The sequence below is a fragment of the Mycetomoellerius zeteki genome, unplaced genomic scaffold, assembly GCF_001594055.1.
Source record: "Mycetomoellerius zeteki isolate Tzet28-1 unplaced genomic scaffold, Tzet1.0 scaffold848, whole genome shotgun sequence".
NCBI lineage: Eukaryota > Metazoa > Arthropoda > Insecta > Hymenoptera > Formicidae > Mycetomoellerius > Mycetomoellerius zeteki.
Window position 1 is genome coordinate 118,384 of NW_017257882.1, and position 19,556 is coordinate 137,939.

The following is a 19,556-nucleotide window of genomic DNA, read 5'->3' on the forward strand; positions in this document are numbered from 1 at the left end:
ATTCGCCTCCGGCACGTATATACGGTGGGCCGGTCGCGTCCGTCTCTGACGTTCTCGCGTATGTACTCTCGCGCACATATACACACACACACACATACACACACGTAGACGTAAGCGTGTCGTGCGCGCGGCGACGCAGTGAAAACTTCGCTGGCGAGCAGGCGGAGAATCGAGCAGCCCAGCGGTCGGCGCTCACGCCACGATTCCACACGATTCACGAAGCGAAGGCACGAGAGCGAGAAGGCGCGCCCGTAGGCCGTAGGCTCGGCTGGTTGGACGGAGACGGTAGGCGAGAGAGCCCCGAGTTTAGCGCTCTCGCGCGCCAAGCGACAAACGGGGACTCCGTCAGCCGTCTGCGGACTCTTCGTTCGCACTCTCCGCACCACAGGGGCCACTTCACGCACCTTGACGCACGCTGACGACGGCACGCGCGCACGCACGTCCCATCGCACCTTCTAGATGCCGTGCGCGGCGCTAAAGAACTTGCAAACGTTGCCTCGGTGCTTTGACACTGTTACTTCCGAATGGCGCCCGCTTGCCTTGTAACCTGTTCTTTTTTCCCCTTTCTCTCTCTCTCCCTCTCTCTCTCTCTCTGTCTTTCTCTCGCTTTCTCTACGTCGCGCCGATACGTATGTGCGGTCAATTACAGATTCACTTATGTTCCTTCGATAGCGCGTTCTCTCTTTCTTTCTTTCTTTCCTCTCACGTGCATCGCTCGATGAAATATTATTCCTTTTCTACGCGCTTCCTGGAAGTCGGGCGTGTATGTGTACCTCGTTTAAAGTGCACGACGCGACGCATCCGCATCGAGAACGAGAATCCGACACACACACGCACTTTTCTCTCTCTCTCTCTCTCTCTCTCTCTCTCTCTTTCTCCTTTTCCCGTTGTAGCAGCAATGCACTATCGTGGTAAACGAGCACGCTGTTGTTACGTTGTCGTTATCGTCTCGATCGTGATTACCGTTGCCGTATTTATTCCAGAAACGCTCGTTTTCGACGACGTTACCAAATGTGTCATCGTGGGTATTAAATGTACGAAGCGATCTCGACGAGTCGTCTTCTCGTGGGCCCCGAACGGGCCCTCGTGGACAATCACACGGCAGTCTGATCAGCCACTGTCAGACACAAATCCACTACCGAGTACGAAAGAACAGCCGAGCGACGACTGTCGAGGTGTCGAGTCCAGTGTTGGCGACCCAGCGGGCAACGTTGTCGGGTCACACTCACTAGCGGCACGCCTGCGATTGGCCGAGTAATCGTCCATTGACAGTTACTACCCTACGCTTAGGGGCGTATCTACACTGTTAAGGCCATTGCACGTATAAAAATTTTAGTCGTAATCATAAGGCCGTAAACAAATCGGCCAATCATAATCGAGCGTTTAAAAGTGCGAGATCTTAATTTTGATTGTGATTGGTCGATTTGCTTGCGACCTTACGATTCCGATTCGACTAAAATTTTTGTACGTGTGATGGCCTTTAAAAATGTGACTACGAGCTTTCTTTATATGTAAATGAAGCTCGTGGTTATGAACGAAATTAAAAGTAATGAATGATTTAACTGAAAATTAATAGCGAATTCGATTGGACGCACTCAATGCGCACTGATGCACCTTAAAGCCGTTGTACACGAAATAACGTAAAGATATGTTTATAAATAAACATAGAGATCGATTAAATCGTGAAATACTTAATACATTTTATTGTACTATTAGGTAAAATATGTATTTCATAATTCGAAATATTTGCATTTCATTGTTATACTTAAATTGAATTAGTGTACAACGGCTTTAATGTGCACCAGTGCGCACTAGTTCTTCCAATCGAATTCGCCATAAGTTACAGTAGTTACACTTAAATGTAATGACGTGTACGTTAAATTTCATAAATTTTCATGAAAAATACATTAAATTTCACGTACATGAATACACTTTTCAGTTATAAATATATTAAATTTAATGTAATGTCATGAAATTAAGTTCAAATTGTGTAAATTAAAAGTATATTAAATTTCATGAAATTTTTAACACTGTAGCGAGCGTGCAACCCGTAATACGTAGCGCGCATGTCCATTTCTATCAATCAGCGTTTTCGACCGTGGCCGATTTGAACCGATCTGGCTTGGATAATGCCGTCACTTGCTCTACGGCCGGTATTCATAGTCAAATCTTATATTCAAGACCGTCTTAAGTACAGTCTTAAGGTGTCACGAACCAATCAGAGGGCCGCATTAGCGTCTTAAGACATTACTTAAGACGGTTTTGAAATAAGAATCGACTATGAATATACCGGCCTACTATTGGTTATTTCTAATTCTAATTCTTTTCCTAATTCTAAATATTAAAATTAGAAAGAGATAAAACATGATTCAGATTTAGTACGATTCCTTATATATACGAATAATTATATGTGCACACTTCTGAGGACGTAAAATTATTTTCACACGCGAGCGACTTAAGGGCCTTTTTCACCAATTCTGACTAAGGCCGGAATCAGATTACTCATTGAAGATTGAGGTTGAAGATTGAAGATTGAAATTTGACCAATAAGGACAAAAAAATTTTAGCTCCTTTCATTTCGATTGGTCAAATTTGAATTTTTCAATCTTCAATCTCAATCTTCAATGCATAGTCTGATTCCGGCCTAACACTAATTGATGGTTAATCATCACGGTTGTCAATATGAGAATTTAAACACAATTTGTCTCAGAAAAGGAAAAGAAAGGAAATAAAGGCCAGTTTAACCAATAGCAGTTTGTGGCCACTTCGACCACACACATACACACACACATACACACACACACACACACACACACACATACAATGCTCCGATTAACTTTAATCAATATTAGTTCATTGGAATTGACCAATTGCATTTGGATTAATCGTCGATTAAAGTTAATCGGAGTTGGTCGAAGTGAGCCTAAACTGCTGTTGGCACTTTTGTGAGTTGTGTGATCGTTAATTAATTTAACCAGAAATTGGTGAAAGAGGCCCTGACTCTCTTTTTGTACGCCCCTGCCTGCGCTCTCCAGCTGACACGTGATCGCACTTTCCATTCGATCCGCGAAGCGCTCGCGCGATTGGTCGCTCTCGCGAGCGCTCGCTTGACTTAACATGACCGTTTTGCGATGACGATTTCAGATGTCTCCGCGATATCTGTCACACAGCGAATCCGTAAAGATCTCTTTATGCTAGTTCTACCGTCGCTCTCCAGCGTTTTTTTTACGTCGGAAGCACGATTGACAAGCGATATGTTCGTTTCGCGAGGTTGCCACGTTACCTTCGCGCCATAATCAGCCGTGATACGGCTATTGCTAGACTGCTACACCCTGCTGTTGGCAGTTATTCGCGCATATCTTCATATCTAATAATGGCGGTTATTGTGAAATTTTGTGTCAAACGATGCTAAAAATCGCTCCGAAATTCAGAGAAAGAATTCACTAATCGCATTGGTCAATTAGCCGAATTGTTCAAATGCGATTTGTTAATTCCTTCTCCGTTCGAGTTTTTGAAATGATTTTTAGCTCGTAGAGCTAGCTTCACAATAACGTCATAGATGTCGAGAATAACTAATTACGTAGAGCATTTAATCTACATATGGAATACAAAAATAATCACATTGACTGCGTTCAGCAGAATATTTATTTTGCAACTGTTGGAAATTTTTTTTTCATTGATTAGATTATACTTTTAGATCTAAAAGTATAATCTATTGTATAAGTAATAAGTATAATATATTGGATTTAAAGGTATAATATATTGGAATTTTTTTTTCATTAATTAGATTATACTTTTAGATCTAAAAATATAATCTAATCAATGAAAAAAAAATTTCCAACAGTTGCAAAATAAACATTCTGCTGAACGCAGTCAATTTGATTATTTTTGTATTCCATATGTAGATTAAATGCTTTACGTAGACCATAATAAAACGGTTGTAAAACTGTTGTGTTCTGCTGAATGCAGTCATTGACAAAGAAAAGAAATTTAGAATAAATAAATTTTAATTTAATTTAATTTAATTTAGTTTATTGCAAAGCTTTATGTAAAAGAACATGTTGACTGAAATTCCATCTTATAATAAATCGCTATGTACATTAATTGATTATAACAAAATTAAATAATGTCCATCTTTTATAAAAATGACATTTTATTACCTATAAATTGCCGTTAATTGTTATTTTAATTACATTTTGAATATAAATTAATTGTCAAATAAATGCAAGAATAATATCTAATTCACATTTTTATCAAACATTTTTTAATAATATTAGGATAAAAATTGTAGAATATAATAAATGTAAAATATACGTAATTAAAAAATCGTATATATACATATAATATACATATAATACACATAATTTATTATATGAATAAATATTACATATATTATCTATTATATTATATTATATAATATATACTTTTAAATTTTGTTCTTTAAATACTCAGATTATACAAATAATTCAAATTTATAAATTTGAGTAAGTGAACATTAATTATTCTGAATAATTTGAATGTTATATTATTTGAATAGTTGCAGATATAATAAAGATGTTACATAACCACCATAAAAAAATGGATACATCAATATATGGATACAAAAAGATTCTAATAACTTTTTACATTAAAATAACTAATAAATGATTACTAAAAAAACAAAGCATATATCTATATAATAATTTTACTTATTTTGTAACATGATTGCATAATAATTGCAAAGCAAATTGTTACTCGTCAAGCGCACCTATTTATCTAAGTTTTCAGTTTAAAAGATCAGAGTCCTTATTTATATTCTTCTAGTACTTGATACATCGACGCTTTCTCTCTAAATTGTTTGGAATGAATTTTACTCCAAAAGAGTAAGTTAGAAATCTCACTTTTAACGTGTAAACATTCACTACAAAAAATTTATAGAATTCAAAATCTATATATCCAGAGATTCCTATTACATTTCTGTTATTATTCATATTATTTTGGTTACAATTGAACTATATGTGATGTATACAGAGTAAGAAAATAAGAAATAACACACAATTAGAGTTACACAATTATATTTCGGTCGCGTATATTGTTTAATTAATTATTATAAACAGGAAATTGAATTCTATTATTATTCAAATATCTAAAAAATTGAATATTCACATGCAACATTTATTACTTGAATCTGATTAATATGTTGAATGATCAGTGAGAAATAACCGTCAATTCGATGTCGATCGACGTCAAAATCATGATGTTGATTCGTGGGGATATGGTATAAATTGTGTGTAATTATCTAATCTAAAATAAATTTGACTAAAAAAATGTTACTTAACTTAAATTATAAACAACATATCAATCTTACAAAAATATCTAAGGGCGTGTTTAAATTCCCACGCGGGTGCTCCCCGAGTGTCATGCCATTCTTGTTTAACGTTTGATAAACAATAAGGATGGAGTGATATCTGGGTGGGAATCGGAACCCAGCATAATGTATCACAATACCTACATACACTTTTAGTTATTATGATAAAGTACTAAATATCTAATTTTTGATGTGTTCTAATTTTTCGTGTTATTAATCATATACTTAAATGTGTATATGAGTAATTTAGACAGTAATACATTAATATTCGCAATATTTTGTCTTATAAACACCGTTATTTTTCTTTTTGTTTGTAAATTCACACCAGTCCGCTGACCATCAACATTTGTATATTGCGTTATCCTCTTCAACTACTAATAAATGTATTATTACGTCTCTGGTGTTACTGCTTTTAAGACCCCTTGTAATATATGATTTTTATTTATTTTATGATATATAATTAAATGTTTTTTTAAGCCATTTATTCCACAAAATATACTGATAATGCAATCATTAAAAATGCATCTTGTCTCAGAATATTTTACGTCAAATTTGAAGTATGGGGATAAATAGGAACTTCTAACTTTGTTTCTAATTTCTTCTATTATTTCTGGATGTTTGTGGTTTATGTGTGTCTTTAATTTTTTACTATCATGTTTGTAACATTTATTGCAAATATTACATTTTACAGAGGACTCTTCTTTTGGTGTAAAGAACGTCCATATTAACTTACAGGTCCCGTGATAATTTTCCCATGATAATTCTTTTTTATATTCTATATTTTTCAAATGTTCACATGACTGTTGTTCATCAGTATCTATATTTTTATTGTTCTCTTCAATTTCTGATTGTTGTATCATTACATCTGTTACGTTATTGTTTTGTGTACTTTCAAAAGCTTTTATATATTCACCTTTATTATGACATTTGTACAAGTGGTCTCTTAAGCCATTTATTCCATGAAATATATTTATAACAGTGTTACATTTGTTATAAATACATTTGACTTGACAATATTCTCCTGCATCGAATACAAAATATGATGATATATCAGAACGTTCAATTTCTTTTCGTACTTCTTCTATTATTTCGAAATGATTGGATACAAAATGAAATTCTAAGTTTAGTAATGATTTAGCATCGTAGTCTTTATGACAAATATTGCATTTTACAGAAGACTCTGTTTGCAAATTGAAATATCGCGATACCACGTTATTAAAAAAATTACATAATTCTTTTCGACGTTCTATGGATTGTGCATCAAGCTGTTGGTCATCGTTTGTATTTGTATTATGCTCTTTAGTTACTAATTGTTGTATTACATCTGTGTCATCTTTTTGCGTACTTTTAGAAACTTTACGACATTCGTACAAATGATTTCTTAATTCAGCTATTTCACAAAATATACTGATTCTACAATCATTAACAACACATCTTATCTCAGTATCTCCTACGTCGAATTTAAAATATGGAGCTAAATCGGTACATTTAATTTTATTTTGTTTTTCTTTTATTATGTGAAAATGATGCAATACTAAGTGTCTCTTCAAAGCTATTTTGGTTCTAGATTTGCAGTGTTTATTACAGATATTGCATTTTGCATATTTATGTCCTTGTCGTGTGAAATACCTCAAAAATTTGTGGTATTGCAGAATACCAGAACATTTTTTGTCTTGCAATTGTTGACCATTCACATGTGCAATTGTGTTGACTTCTAGAAATATTGTTGCATCGTTATATCTATATTAATTCTTTGTGTACACGTACGTCTTTGTATATTTACCTGCTTTATGATGTATAAATGATTGAGAATTCATTTCGCGAAACAAATTAATAATGCTATCACAAATATTTTAAGTCTTAATTGGTCCTTAATATATCCTAAAATATAAAATATAGTGATAATCCTCGGTACATCTCATTTTTTTTCATATTTTTTTATTATTTCTAGATGTGTATAGGTATTTTAATAAATCTTGCTCCTTAGAAATAATTGAGCAATTTTTTGGGTTTGAAAATACAGTTACTTGACTATTGAGTTATAGAAATTCTATTTTACATTATTGTTCCTTTTATTATTATATTATTAATTACTTTAGGAGTACTGAATAAGTGTGCTTTCATACCTGCTGACTGCTGACCACAATAAATTTATTACAATTGTATCTTTCAACTTTACTTAAATTATGAAAATGTCACTACAATCAATTATATATATACATATATATATGTGTGTACCGCAATGCTGTTACTTTCGCATATATTACAGAACTCGTCTTATTATAAATGCTTCATATCAGCTATCTCATGTGGAAATGTTCGGCAAAGGTCAAAGAGAAATTTTTTTATTTTCGTTAAAATGTAAATATTGATGTAAACAATGAATCATGATAAGCTAAATGACACCTTTAGCTTAGTTGTAAAGAATAGTTTAAGCTTAGTTGAAATTGTTTTTATTACATATATTACATAGATTATAATGATAATTATCCGTGCAAAATTACTTTTTTTAGAAAAAGAAAGCGGCACTAATAAGTACACGCGCTCCCTGTAAAAATTATTATATCTAAATGGCTGAGAAATCCGTATAATAATTATTATCAGTATAATAATTATTATCAGACTTTAGTTAAATCAATTCAAAATCAAATTGTACTGCATAATAAATTTTAACTTATAAAAAAATTACATAATAGGACTGAGAAAATATACATATGTATGTATATGATGAAAAGATACCTGAAAATTGATTTTATTATAAGACATTTTGTATCATGTACAGCTATTTACATTATCAACTGTAACGTTTATCGATTAAATTATATTACTTTTGATGCACATTGATGACATCTAACGAGAAGAAAATTAAATTCTATCAAAGATATGTTTCATGAAATTTGCAGGTAAATCTATTTACTTTAATATATTTAATTATTTTATTGATATAAATGATTATAATTTGAATCAATTTTATATAAATTCAATAATACAACTTATAAATACAGTAATAATACAGCTTATAAATACAGCAATAATTGTTTTTTAAATAATTTACAACTGTTCATGGCACAGTTAATTTTAAATTAAAATGTACTTATTTGCAATATAGAACACAAATAAATAATAGAGATTTTAACAATTAATCCTTTTATTATTTCAGTATCTTGTTATTTAAAATAGTTATAAATATTTATTATGTATATATTACATTGTGTTAAATATATTATAAAATATACATGTATTTAATGTGCATGTTTATAGAAATACATTATCAATGGTTGGTAAAATATTGAATCTCGGTTTTATCAACTATCGGTGATTTTGCTTGTTTTAATTTGATTTTTATTTTTATTTTTATATATTTGCGTTTTTATGTTTTAATGTAGACATAGTAGAATGACTGACCACTAAATTCAGTAGCAAAAGCTAGTTAAATAAAAAGAGAAAATAATATGTTTTCTTTTTCTCTCATCTCTCGATGTAACTTTTATTGTCCGCACTTGTATAGTCGAACGCTATAAGTGGTCTAGCCAGTCTAGCTCCTCCGATGTCTTTTCAATTATATACATTTATAATTAAAATTATATTTCTATATATGTAATCGTTTATGTTTGGCATAACATAAACGTATAATGATATAACGTTGTCCTATGTACAATATATTACAATGTTGTTTATATAGCAATTACATCATTGCGTGAACTATTCAGAAGAGAATTCAACGGTCTACAATAAATAATTAGTTCAAAGTAAAAGAATTTTAGCAATCTCTACAAATTAAAAAAATTTCAGAGATCTCGGTTACAATACCCTTTTTCGGGAAGCTTATCGTCTTAACTGTGGAATGCTCTAAAAATATCGCGAGAACTATCGAATCATCTCGTTTCTGCACCTGTCGCGATTCACTGTCTGTCATTCGTCCAAACATCTGCGATGTCATCCATGCGATCTTGATTTAAGATAATATCATTGTTCCTCGTGACCGCACATCACCGAGTTACTGTCTTTCCAAGTGGAAACTGATGGAAACTAATCAGCCTTGGAGCATAATTTTGAAATATTTTATGGACAATCCCTGGTGGAAAAAAAATTTTTACCATGCTATGACTTGGACTAATAAATAAATGCAATATATTGTACAATTTCATAAAAGTATTTTATGACATCATGGTATATTGTAATTAGTGATGATTAATCTTTTTTTTAATTCTTTTATTGGAACTTATCAAATAATTTAATCGCATGATTATAATAACTTTAAATATTATTTGAAACGAGAAATTCTTAAAAGTTTTGTCATATATTAATGCTAAATATATTTTTAAAAAATGTTTTGTTACATATACTATGTATATAAAATGTATATCTTATATTTTCCTTTAAAATATAGAGTCCTTATCTAAATATCTGTGTATACAGAATAAAATAAAAGATAGTTTGAAAGATAGTATATTGCAGTATTAAGTATCACAACAAAAAAACTACATTTCTGAAATATTTAAGATTTTTAAACATTCTAAATTTCAAAGATTTAAACAATTTTTTGTTTTAAATTTTATTTGAAATAATTCGGGATTTTTGTCGAATATTTGGAATGATTTAATACACTTTTGATTATTAATTATATCGATATTAGTTAGGTACACGTAATAAAATATTCAGAATATAATAATATAAAAATAATATTAAATAATATAAAATATTCATCACAATAAGGTAATATTGAAAAATAAAAAAACGGAGAGGAATAAATTTTTCAGCAAAAGGTTTCTATGAATAGAAGAAAGTTTAGTCATCAATAAATATACCGTACAAATATATACTAAAACTCTTAAAATCTTGGTTAAAATTATTAAACACATGCTTTTTAGATTTTCGAAGAATAATCTGTTTATACTATTAAACTATACTAAACTAAAACAAATTCAATAAATTTGAATTTATGTTTTAGAATTTATGTTTGCATTTTCTAATAAATATATTTAATCTTTAATAAATATTATTAAAGGACTATTTATATTTTACGGTATATAATTTACGTTACACAGAAGTGGAAAATGTTATAAAACATGCATATTATCTTCTAGAATGTCGGTGTGGCATAACGTATTATCGATTAGATGCTCGGAATTTTCAGCGATTTATGATTACCTGCGGTAACGATGTGTATGACATATGTATTATACAGTGAATCAATAATATGCGTATCGATTATTTTGTCGTAGTGGACAATGTATTATGGAAGCGTAATATCGTGCTTCGTTATTCATTAAAGACTGTTAAACCTTTTGGGAGGCATATAGACAGAGAGAGAAAGAGAGAGAGAGAGATTTTAACTAATAATATAATTGTAATACTATTTAATAATACGTTATAAAAGATTATTCACACTTTTTTATTGTAATTAGATACACGTATATAGTTATTACAGTAGATAGAATAGAATTAAGTCAATGACACATATTGCATGATTTCAATGACTTTGGCGACGTAACCGATTTTTTTCAATTATTTTTCCTGCAAAAACAAAGCAAAATGTTCTAAAACGTTCAACTTTTAATATTTGAATTATTTTCAATTTTTAAAATATGATACTTTTGAAAATTCGCGTAAAATTAATTATAATGTTTTTTTTATAGATCAGCAATGTCTTAGTCGTTATCTTTGCATTTTTTAATTGCTGCTGCTGCTGCTGCTGCTGCTTTTTAATTACTGTTGATAATGACATCGATTATGTGATAAATGAGGACAGTTGATTTGTATTTAATAGACAGTAATTGTACTTAATTGCTTTGAATTAATATGATTTAGATGACATTGTTATTTGTAATAACACAAAATATACTAGAGGGATGCAAATATATTAGAAAACATATTAGATAATAATAAAGGTAATGAAATGTTTTTTTTCGTGGATTGTAGGAAAGTGAAAATACTGGTTATCCATTCAATGCAGTGCAGTGGTTCGTAAGCGGCATATATGAATAATATGAATTTGTCATTTTCGTTTTCTAATACGCGATGATCCTGTCGCGGAATTGTACACGCGACTTTATCGCGATAAATCAATGGTCCGACGGCCAATAGTCGTGCTGAGCAGGAAAAAGGGATTCATGAGAGATTCGATGGTACCGATATATAATATTCATAAGCAAACCGTCGTGCCACTGGCATCGGCGCAGGCGTAACCATCGTCGCTTTATTGTGCCATGCCGTTCATATCATATTGTTCTGGCACCTACTATCTGAAACGAAGCAAAAGTATTCCTTGTTCATTCGTGCGACCTTAATCAATTTCGCTATGTCAAGGAGAACGTCGTCCATATTGATCTTCGTTTTCTTTTTGCCATTTGTGCTTTGTCAAACGCCAATGAATTTGTGTAAGTATACAAAAAGTTTACTCGCGGAGATACAAATACAAGTGCGGTATCTTTTCTTGTTTTCCTTTTTCAATTATCGGTAATGCAACTATTAATATTATATTCGATAAAATCTTTATTCTCGATGTTAGATAATTTCTATAATTTTTACTCGCAACGATAATCTAATGAGTGCTTATCTCTATACAAGGTATATCTGTTTCATGCGAACTAATAATTTTTAAACAGTATGATCAATAAATATTTATAAAGTTGAATAATAATAATGATGTCCCGATATGATTAATGGTCTAACATTTTTTTTCTATTTCGAAGTGGTCGTAATAGAGGAATCCGATTCATTTATTTTGGGTATTTTAAACGACGCGGTTCCAGAGGCAGAACGAAATTTCGCTAATGACATGATTACTGTTGATGTTTCTACTGTCACAGTGAATCGTGAGAGTGTAGATGCAAGTTTCAAGATAGGTATGTTGTACATGTACATACAACATAGAAAATATTATACATTATCCGATCTTTAATTTCGAGATGCTATTGTCATTTATGTGCATTCATGTATATTAAGTATATTATGTAAAGTTTCTATCGTTTAGATAGGTACCTTTAAAAGTCTTTTATAACAAGGCAGGCTGTATGTAGAGTTAAAAAAGGTTCTTCATTTTTGTGACAGTTTGTGGCGTTCTATATAAAGGAATAAGTATCATACTGGATATGACGTGGACTGGTTGGGACAAACTACGAAATATTGCGGACGAAAGAGGAATAATATATAAACGTGGCGACTGCAGTATAAGTCCATATGTCCAAGCGATTGATGATCTTTTGATTATGAAAAATGCAACCGACGTTGGCTTGATCTTTGAAGATGAAAGAGGTGCGCAAATATTAACAGTTTAATATTGTTTACATTGATAATACACAATGAATATTTTGCATGATTTGGTTTATTGTACTCTATACATTATATCCGTACATAATTACATTCCACAGTATTTTCGCAAATAACGTAGTTCAACAAAAAAAATGTCAAAAAAATAATTTTTTTTACAATTTAGGCTTTTTAGAGATGTTTTATCACTTCATAAATTTCAGAAACAATAGGTTTAATGTTTAGTAAATCGGTTTCTAATAGTTTAATCCAAAATTTTCTTGCAATGTGTGTGTATACTTAATAGCTCTTATATTTATTTACGAAAATCGTATAAATTTTAATCTTTATAATAAACTTGTTTTATATACATATTGACAGTTTTTTTGTGCGTATCTTAACTGGAGAATAATGGATTTTTTTTAAATATAACTTTTTTACAGTTTTGATCTTAAATTTCTTAAAGTTATTCCTTCACTAAATAATATAGTATTTTGATGTTTCCAACAGTTTAACATAAAAAATCAGTAATAATCATCCTTTCTCTTTAGATTTAAGAAAAAATTGTTTGTTGTTAAATTATATTATTATTAAAATGAAAAATGGACGTAGCATAATTTTTATAATAGTTCGTTAATGTTAATTAATTAGATGCATAATGATGATTTTAGAGCTAAATCAGAGCCTTTATTATCTTATTGGAAATTCGATACTTAGATTGGTGGTCATCGATGAATTGACAGAAAGAACTGTGGCGAAAATACGGGGTATGCGACCGTCACCATCTTATTATGCAATTTATGCTAGCACAGCGAAAATGGAAGAACTATTTAAAACGGTGAGAGATACCATCATCGGTTTTAGCACGTAAACTATTTATTTTTAACACTTTAATACTTATGTGTTAAGATAATTAAACATTTGTACTTTAAATCTTTAAATGCTAAGCGTAAATAGGTATAAAGTTAAAACAACCTTCCAGGCTATTGGAGGAGGACTCGTTAAAAGAGAAGGTATCTGGAATTTAGTATTTACAGACAATAATTATCACGAATTTCGTTATATTACCGGTGATCTTCAGTTAAATGTTTCATTCACCATTCTTAATATGAAGACTGATATTTGTTGTCGATTAATGGGCGATGTGTCCTGCACATGTCCTTCAAATTTTAAGGTCAGTTTTAATAAAATAAGTTTTTACGAAATTTGAATACCTATATATTGTCTTATACAAAAGAATTTGTTATCTAGCAATATGAAAGGAAACTAATGTAATATTGTATTATTTAAAAATAAGGGGAAAGACTTTTATAATTTTTTTTTATTAACAACTTATTAAGATCAAAGAATGTTGTTCCTAATAAGCGTTCATCGTTTGTAAAGAATTAATTAAAAAGAATTATGTTATGTTAGATATTCCCACATTACTTTAAACGTTTGATCGGTTTGATCGTAAGCTTAATGAGTGATGTTCAAAGAGGAGGTGTAAGTGTAGCTCCAAAGACAGGTCAGTGTGATAAACCCGTTGATTCCACTTCAGCTTCGAACATCACGGTGGAAACATTCAACAAGATTTTAATGACAGTAAGTATTGCCGAAGTAATTAAAATATATCCATTGAGAGAAAAAAATTTATCTGACTCATACTATGTTTATATCAATTAAGGTATTTTCAAGATGAAAATGCAAAGGTAATTAAGAGTATATACTTAAATAAGTTTACTTATTTACGTTCTAGAGATTGGACAGTAACGATACTTTCGAATATTGGTCAGAGAAGGCGATGATTACTTACAAAGCAGAGCTCGAGTTACAAATGGTTAGTCATGGTTTTGTAGATGCGCTCGCAACTTGGACGAGACGTACAAAAATTAAAGAAGCCGATGGGAGGAAAATAGAACCAGCCAGGCGATTCTTCCGGATTGGAACGGCACCTGTAAGAACCACATTTCGCTAAAGCTTTGTTTCATTCTATTAAATGAAAAAACAGAAACGAAAATATATCGGATAATAAATAATTACAAAATGATTATTTTTAAATCTCATAGGACTGACGCGTGCAGAACTCGCTAATAATATATTAAAGGCCTAATGCCGGTCGAAGCTAGATCTTTTAATTGCTTTTTTTAAATAATTCAAATTGTGAATTATATTATATATACTAATATATGTACTTGCATATATGTAGTTGCATATATGATTATTTTTAATGTATTTTGTAACTTTAAACAACAATTAAGTACATTGTTAAGTCATCAATTTTATTTAAATTAAAATTATTATCAAGTTAATTTAGCAATTAATTAACTCTTTCAATGGTATAAATTAAATTGTAATTTTATTCATGCGAAGAATATTTAAATTTTTCGTATTCATATTAGCGTTTTATCTATTTCATTAATAATAATAAACACGACTGCAGTAAAAGTTGATTTAATGTTGCCTTGATTAATGTGGTTAATATAGGCAATACCATGGTCTGCAATTAAGAAAGATCCAGTAACGGGCCAAGATATGCATAACGAGGATGGAAAAGAAATCTGGGAAGGTTACTGTATAGATTTTATTCAAAAATTATCCCAGGAGATGCAATTCGATTACGATCTTGTTATTCCTGAAGATCAAGAGTTTGGCAAAAAATTGCCTAATGGTGAATGGAACGGTCTGATAGGTGATCTGGCTAAAGGAGTATGTCTAAGTATTTTTTCAAAATATTCTGTATATTTTCAAAATGTTCTTCATATTTAACACGCACCGATATTTTGTTTTATTGTAATATAACTTTTAATTATCCGTTGCAATTAATTGCTTTAATTTTATTTTTTTTTCTTATTCTGTTTTATTATGTTACAATGTAGTAATATGAAATAATGTAACATTACAAATTTTATTAATCTCAATCTTTGCAATCAATTTCTTTTGAGAATTGAAAATTGTAACATTAATTAGCATTAATTAGTTTTGAAGTGTCCGCAAAAGGTTTTAAAAGTTAAAGTAGCTTGATAATATTTTCTGACTATAGCAAATACATTTGTTTAATAATAGGAAACTGATATTGCTGTGGCGGCATTAACAATGACATCAGAGCGAGAAGAAGTTATTGATTTTGTTGCACCCTATTTCGAACAGTCCGGTATATTAATCGGTATGCAATTTAAACCTTTTTTATACTACGTGTTGTATTTTATATGAATGTTACCAGCAAATAAAATAGAAGTGCTTTAATAAACATTTATATTCTTTTTACAGTAATTTATCTCAATTCTTATTCCATTTTTTATATTTCTTTTTTATTTTATCAATCCAATTTGGAATAGGTTTTAAATATGCATATAGATGATAATTAAATAGAAAAGTAATAATTTATGTTAATTTTTGTTTTCAAGTAATGAGAAAGCCAATCCGTAAAACATCTCTATTTAAATTCATGACGGTACTGAGACATGAAGTCTGGCTTAGTATCGTAGGAGCATTAACTTTGACCGGTATTATGATTTGGATATTAGATAAATATTCACCATACAGTGCAAGGAACAATAAACGACTTTATCCCTACCCTTGTCGGTACGTATCTGATAATATATTCATTTTTGCTGTGTGTTCTATCATATTATATGTATATTATATACTACCGATTACTTCGTATGTGTTGAATATATTTCATAGCAGATAGCAATTTGATTTTTTATCCAAAAATTTTACCTGTCTTCTCTCTTTGGTTGTATCTAACAAACAGACTTTTCAGAGAATTCACGTTGAAAGAGAGCTTTTGGTTTGCATTGACATCTTTTACGCCACAAGGTGGTGGTGAAGCTCCAAAAGCGTTATCAAGCAGAACTCTGGTCGCAGCTTATTGGCTATTCGTTGTACTGATGCTCGCAACTTTTACTGCAAATTTAGCTGCTTTTCTTACTGTGGAAAGAATGCAAGTATGTCTCTTTTATTATATATTCAATGGAGATTTCGTTTTTTTTATATTTAATTTGGAGAGATTTATTTTATTTGGAAAGTATTGTTAAAAATATTAATCTTCCGTAAGATATCATTTCTCCCACACTAATATATGTATATTTCATTACATAGTCACCTGTACAATCATTGGAGCAATTGGCTAGGCAATCGCGCATAAATTATACCGTTCTAGCCAATTCTAGTGCTCATCAATATTTCAAAAATATGAAAAATGCTGAGGATAAGCTATATACGTATGTAAAACAAATACCATTTCCTTATGAAATACGTTATTAAGGCCATCGGCAACATTATGCATATCTTATATTATTTGCTTGTAGAGTATGGAAAGAAATTACACTAAATAGCACCAGCGATCAAGTAGAATACCGTGTCTGGGATTATCCAATAAAGGAACAATACGGTCATATTCTACAAGCTATTACTCAAGTGGGACCAGTCAAGTCTACCGAAGATGGTTTTAGAAAGGTACAAGAAAAAAGTAGAAGAAGAGGAAAAATGTTGAGGAATTGTGAAACGTAATAGTAAATGTTTAGTTGAAATATATGATATTTTTCAGGTGATAGAAAGCGAAGAGGCCGAATTTGCGTTTATTCATGATTCGTCGGAGATAAAATATGAAGTAACGAAGAACTGCAATTTAACTGAAGTAGGCGAAGTATTTGCCGAACAACCGTATGCTATTGCCGTGCAGCAAGGCAGTCATTTACAAGAAGAAATAAGTAGAAAGTCAGTTTGATTAATTTCTTTTCTTTTTTGCATTGTGCTTAATTGACTCGATTCCCAATTAAGATACTTTCGATTATCATTAGAATTATAGCGAAGTATTGTATTTGAATGTGTGTCTTTTTTATTGCTGTCTTATCTTTAATTCGTAAGATTTTATGCAATTATAAATATGTTGAAACAACAAATGTATAGCACATGCATTAAGTATTTAAATAGCAAAAAGTTTTTAGTAATTATGTTGGAATGGAATGGATTAAGTAGTAGAGATGTGCATAAGTAATATTGTCATTTTACGATCGTTACCTATGCGACAAATATACAATAAATAATATTATTTTTAGAATACTGGATTTACAAAAAGACAGGTATTTTGAGACATTAGCAGCCAAATATTGGAATCAGACGTTAAAATCTCAATGTCCAAATTCCGATGACAATGAGGGAATTACGTTAGAGAGTTTAGGTTTGTCGTTATTTCTTATACATCACTAAATTTAGATGCATGTAAATATAGCTAATATATAGAAAAAAACTATATGTATACAAATGTAATTGTATAACAATGTTTCAATTTACTATTGAAGTATTGATACATTTAGGTATTTCTTTTTCTAATTGATTCAAATTTTATATTTAATTAATATTTCTATAGGAGGTGTATTTATTGCAACTTTGTTTGGACTGGCACTGGCGATGATCACTTTAGCTGGTGAGGTTCTTTACTATCGTAAACGCAACAACTCTCAAAAAGGAAAACAGAATGACAAAAAGACAATTAAGGAAATTGAGAATGACAAGATCATCATGCAGAAAATCGCATCGAAGCTTCGAATGAAGCCCGCGCCTACTGACGCAGTTTTTGGCAAACAACTTAGTCACACGCCGCGTGTTTCACACATCTCTGTCTATCCACGAAATTTCCCTTTTAAAGAGTAAACCACATTTACAACGATGATCTATGTATTACGAACTCGCAAATCATTTCCGGTTAATCCCTATGTGTTTTTCAGAGTTTTCTCCTTTTCACAATCACTTTTAATATTTAGAATTTATCACAAAGGTCAATATACGTAGAGTTTAAGATGCATTAATTGCATTATGGTTATGGTGTATTTGTTAAAAGATAATCATTTTCAGACAATATTGTTTCATTATAAGATTATTATTAATTAATAAAGTATCGTGCAGAAATTAGAATTAGATGATTGATTATATTTGTATGACATAAGATTGTTAAAATTATATTTATACAAATTTTTGGGAACTGTTCCACTGCTGACAAATAAATACCTTAATATCAATTAACTGTTACTGATTACGTAATGTTAAATTAATTCACGTTAAGTAATAAATAACATACGCACATTTACTAAAAAGAGATGTACAATACGTTTTTTTAAAATGTTTATATACTATTACAAAAATATTAATAAATGAATACGCAATGGGTTCTGTTTATTTTTTTCTTTTTCATATTGTTAAGGATAATGAGAGAGAGACAAAATTATTTTTAATTTTAATGTTTTCTGGTACCTTTTTATTTTTACTACTTTACGTAGAAAAAATATTAAAATTAAAATATTTTACAAAGAATTTCATATTTTGATAAAATAAGGTATAAAATATCTTCTAAAGTTGTCTTTAAATAATAATTTTATTATTATCTTCAATAGGTTTGTTGTGAAGAAAAAAAGTAATATAATATCTTTGGTATGGGATACATAATATATTTTTTTTACATAAACGATTGCACTGGAACGGAAATATTTACAATAATACGAGCGGTCATTGATCTTCGAATACTTTCACATTGTATATAGTTTTGCTTCCTGGGCGTAAATAGAGCAAAAACGATGATATTCATTTAGTTAACAATTTGAAACATTTTTGTTGGTATTATTTTAATATTGTTTTTACATTATTTTACTATTCTGTTTAAAATTTCGAAAAAAATGCTATTTGAATCTAACACATTTATAATGTGATATTGCTGATAAATAATAAATTTGTAATTTTATCCTTAAGCTAACAATGATTAAGTCAATTATAATAATATCATTTATATTGATAAATTTATACAGAGCTGTAATTTTTTTGTGTTATTAAACATTCTAATGCCTAAATTCTAAGCAGAATCGTAAGGCTCGTAACATATTCCTGTGAGATTTGTAAGAATTTTTAAGTGTACTTATATCTTTATAGAATATTTTTACAGACAGCTTCTTACTAGCCATAAAATTTATAAAAAAATTGTAGA

General features: G+C 30.3%; 1 protein-coding gene across 1 annotated transcript; it reads left to right on the forward strand.

The window, feature by feature from the left end:
* The first annotated feature begins 11,648 nt into the window (after positions 1–11,648).
* On the forward strand, positions 11,649–18,352 carry Ir8a (Ionotropic receptor 8a). The gene is made up of 16 exons (XM_018459596.1): positions 11,649–11,727; positions 12,043–12,195; positions 12,401–12,604; positions 13,270–13,436; positions 13,581–13,772; positions 14,012–14,182; positions 14,337–14,534; positions 15,065–15,286; positions 15,644–15,743; positions 15,985–16,162; positions 16,344–16,527; positions 16,682–16,803; positions 16,891–17,038; positions 17,130–17,299; positions 17,641–17,762; positions 17,952–18,352. The coding sequence occupies exons 1-16, from the start codon at positions 11,649–11,651 to the stop codon at positions 18,233–18,235; spliced, it is 2,694 nt and encodes an 897-aa protein (XP_018315098.1). The 3' UTR covers positions 18,236–18,352.
* Positions 18,353–19,556: the final 1,204 nt, after the last annotated feature.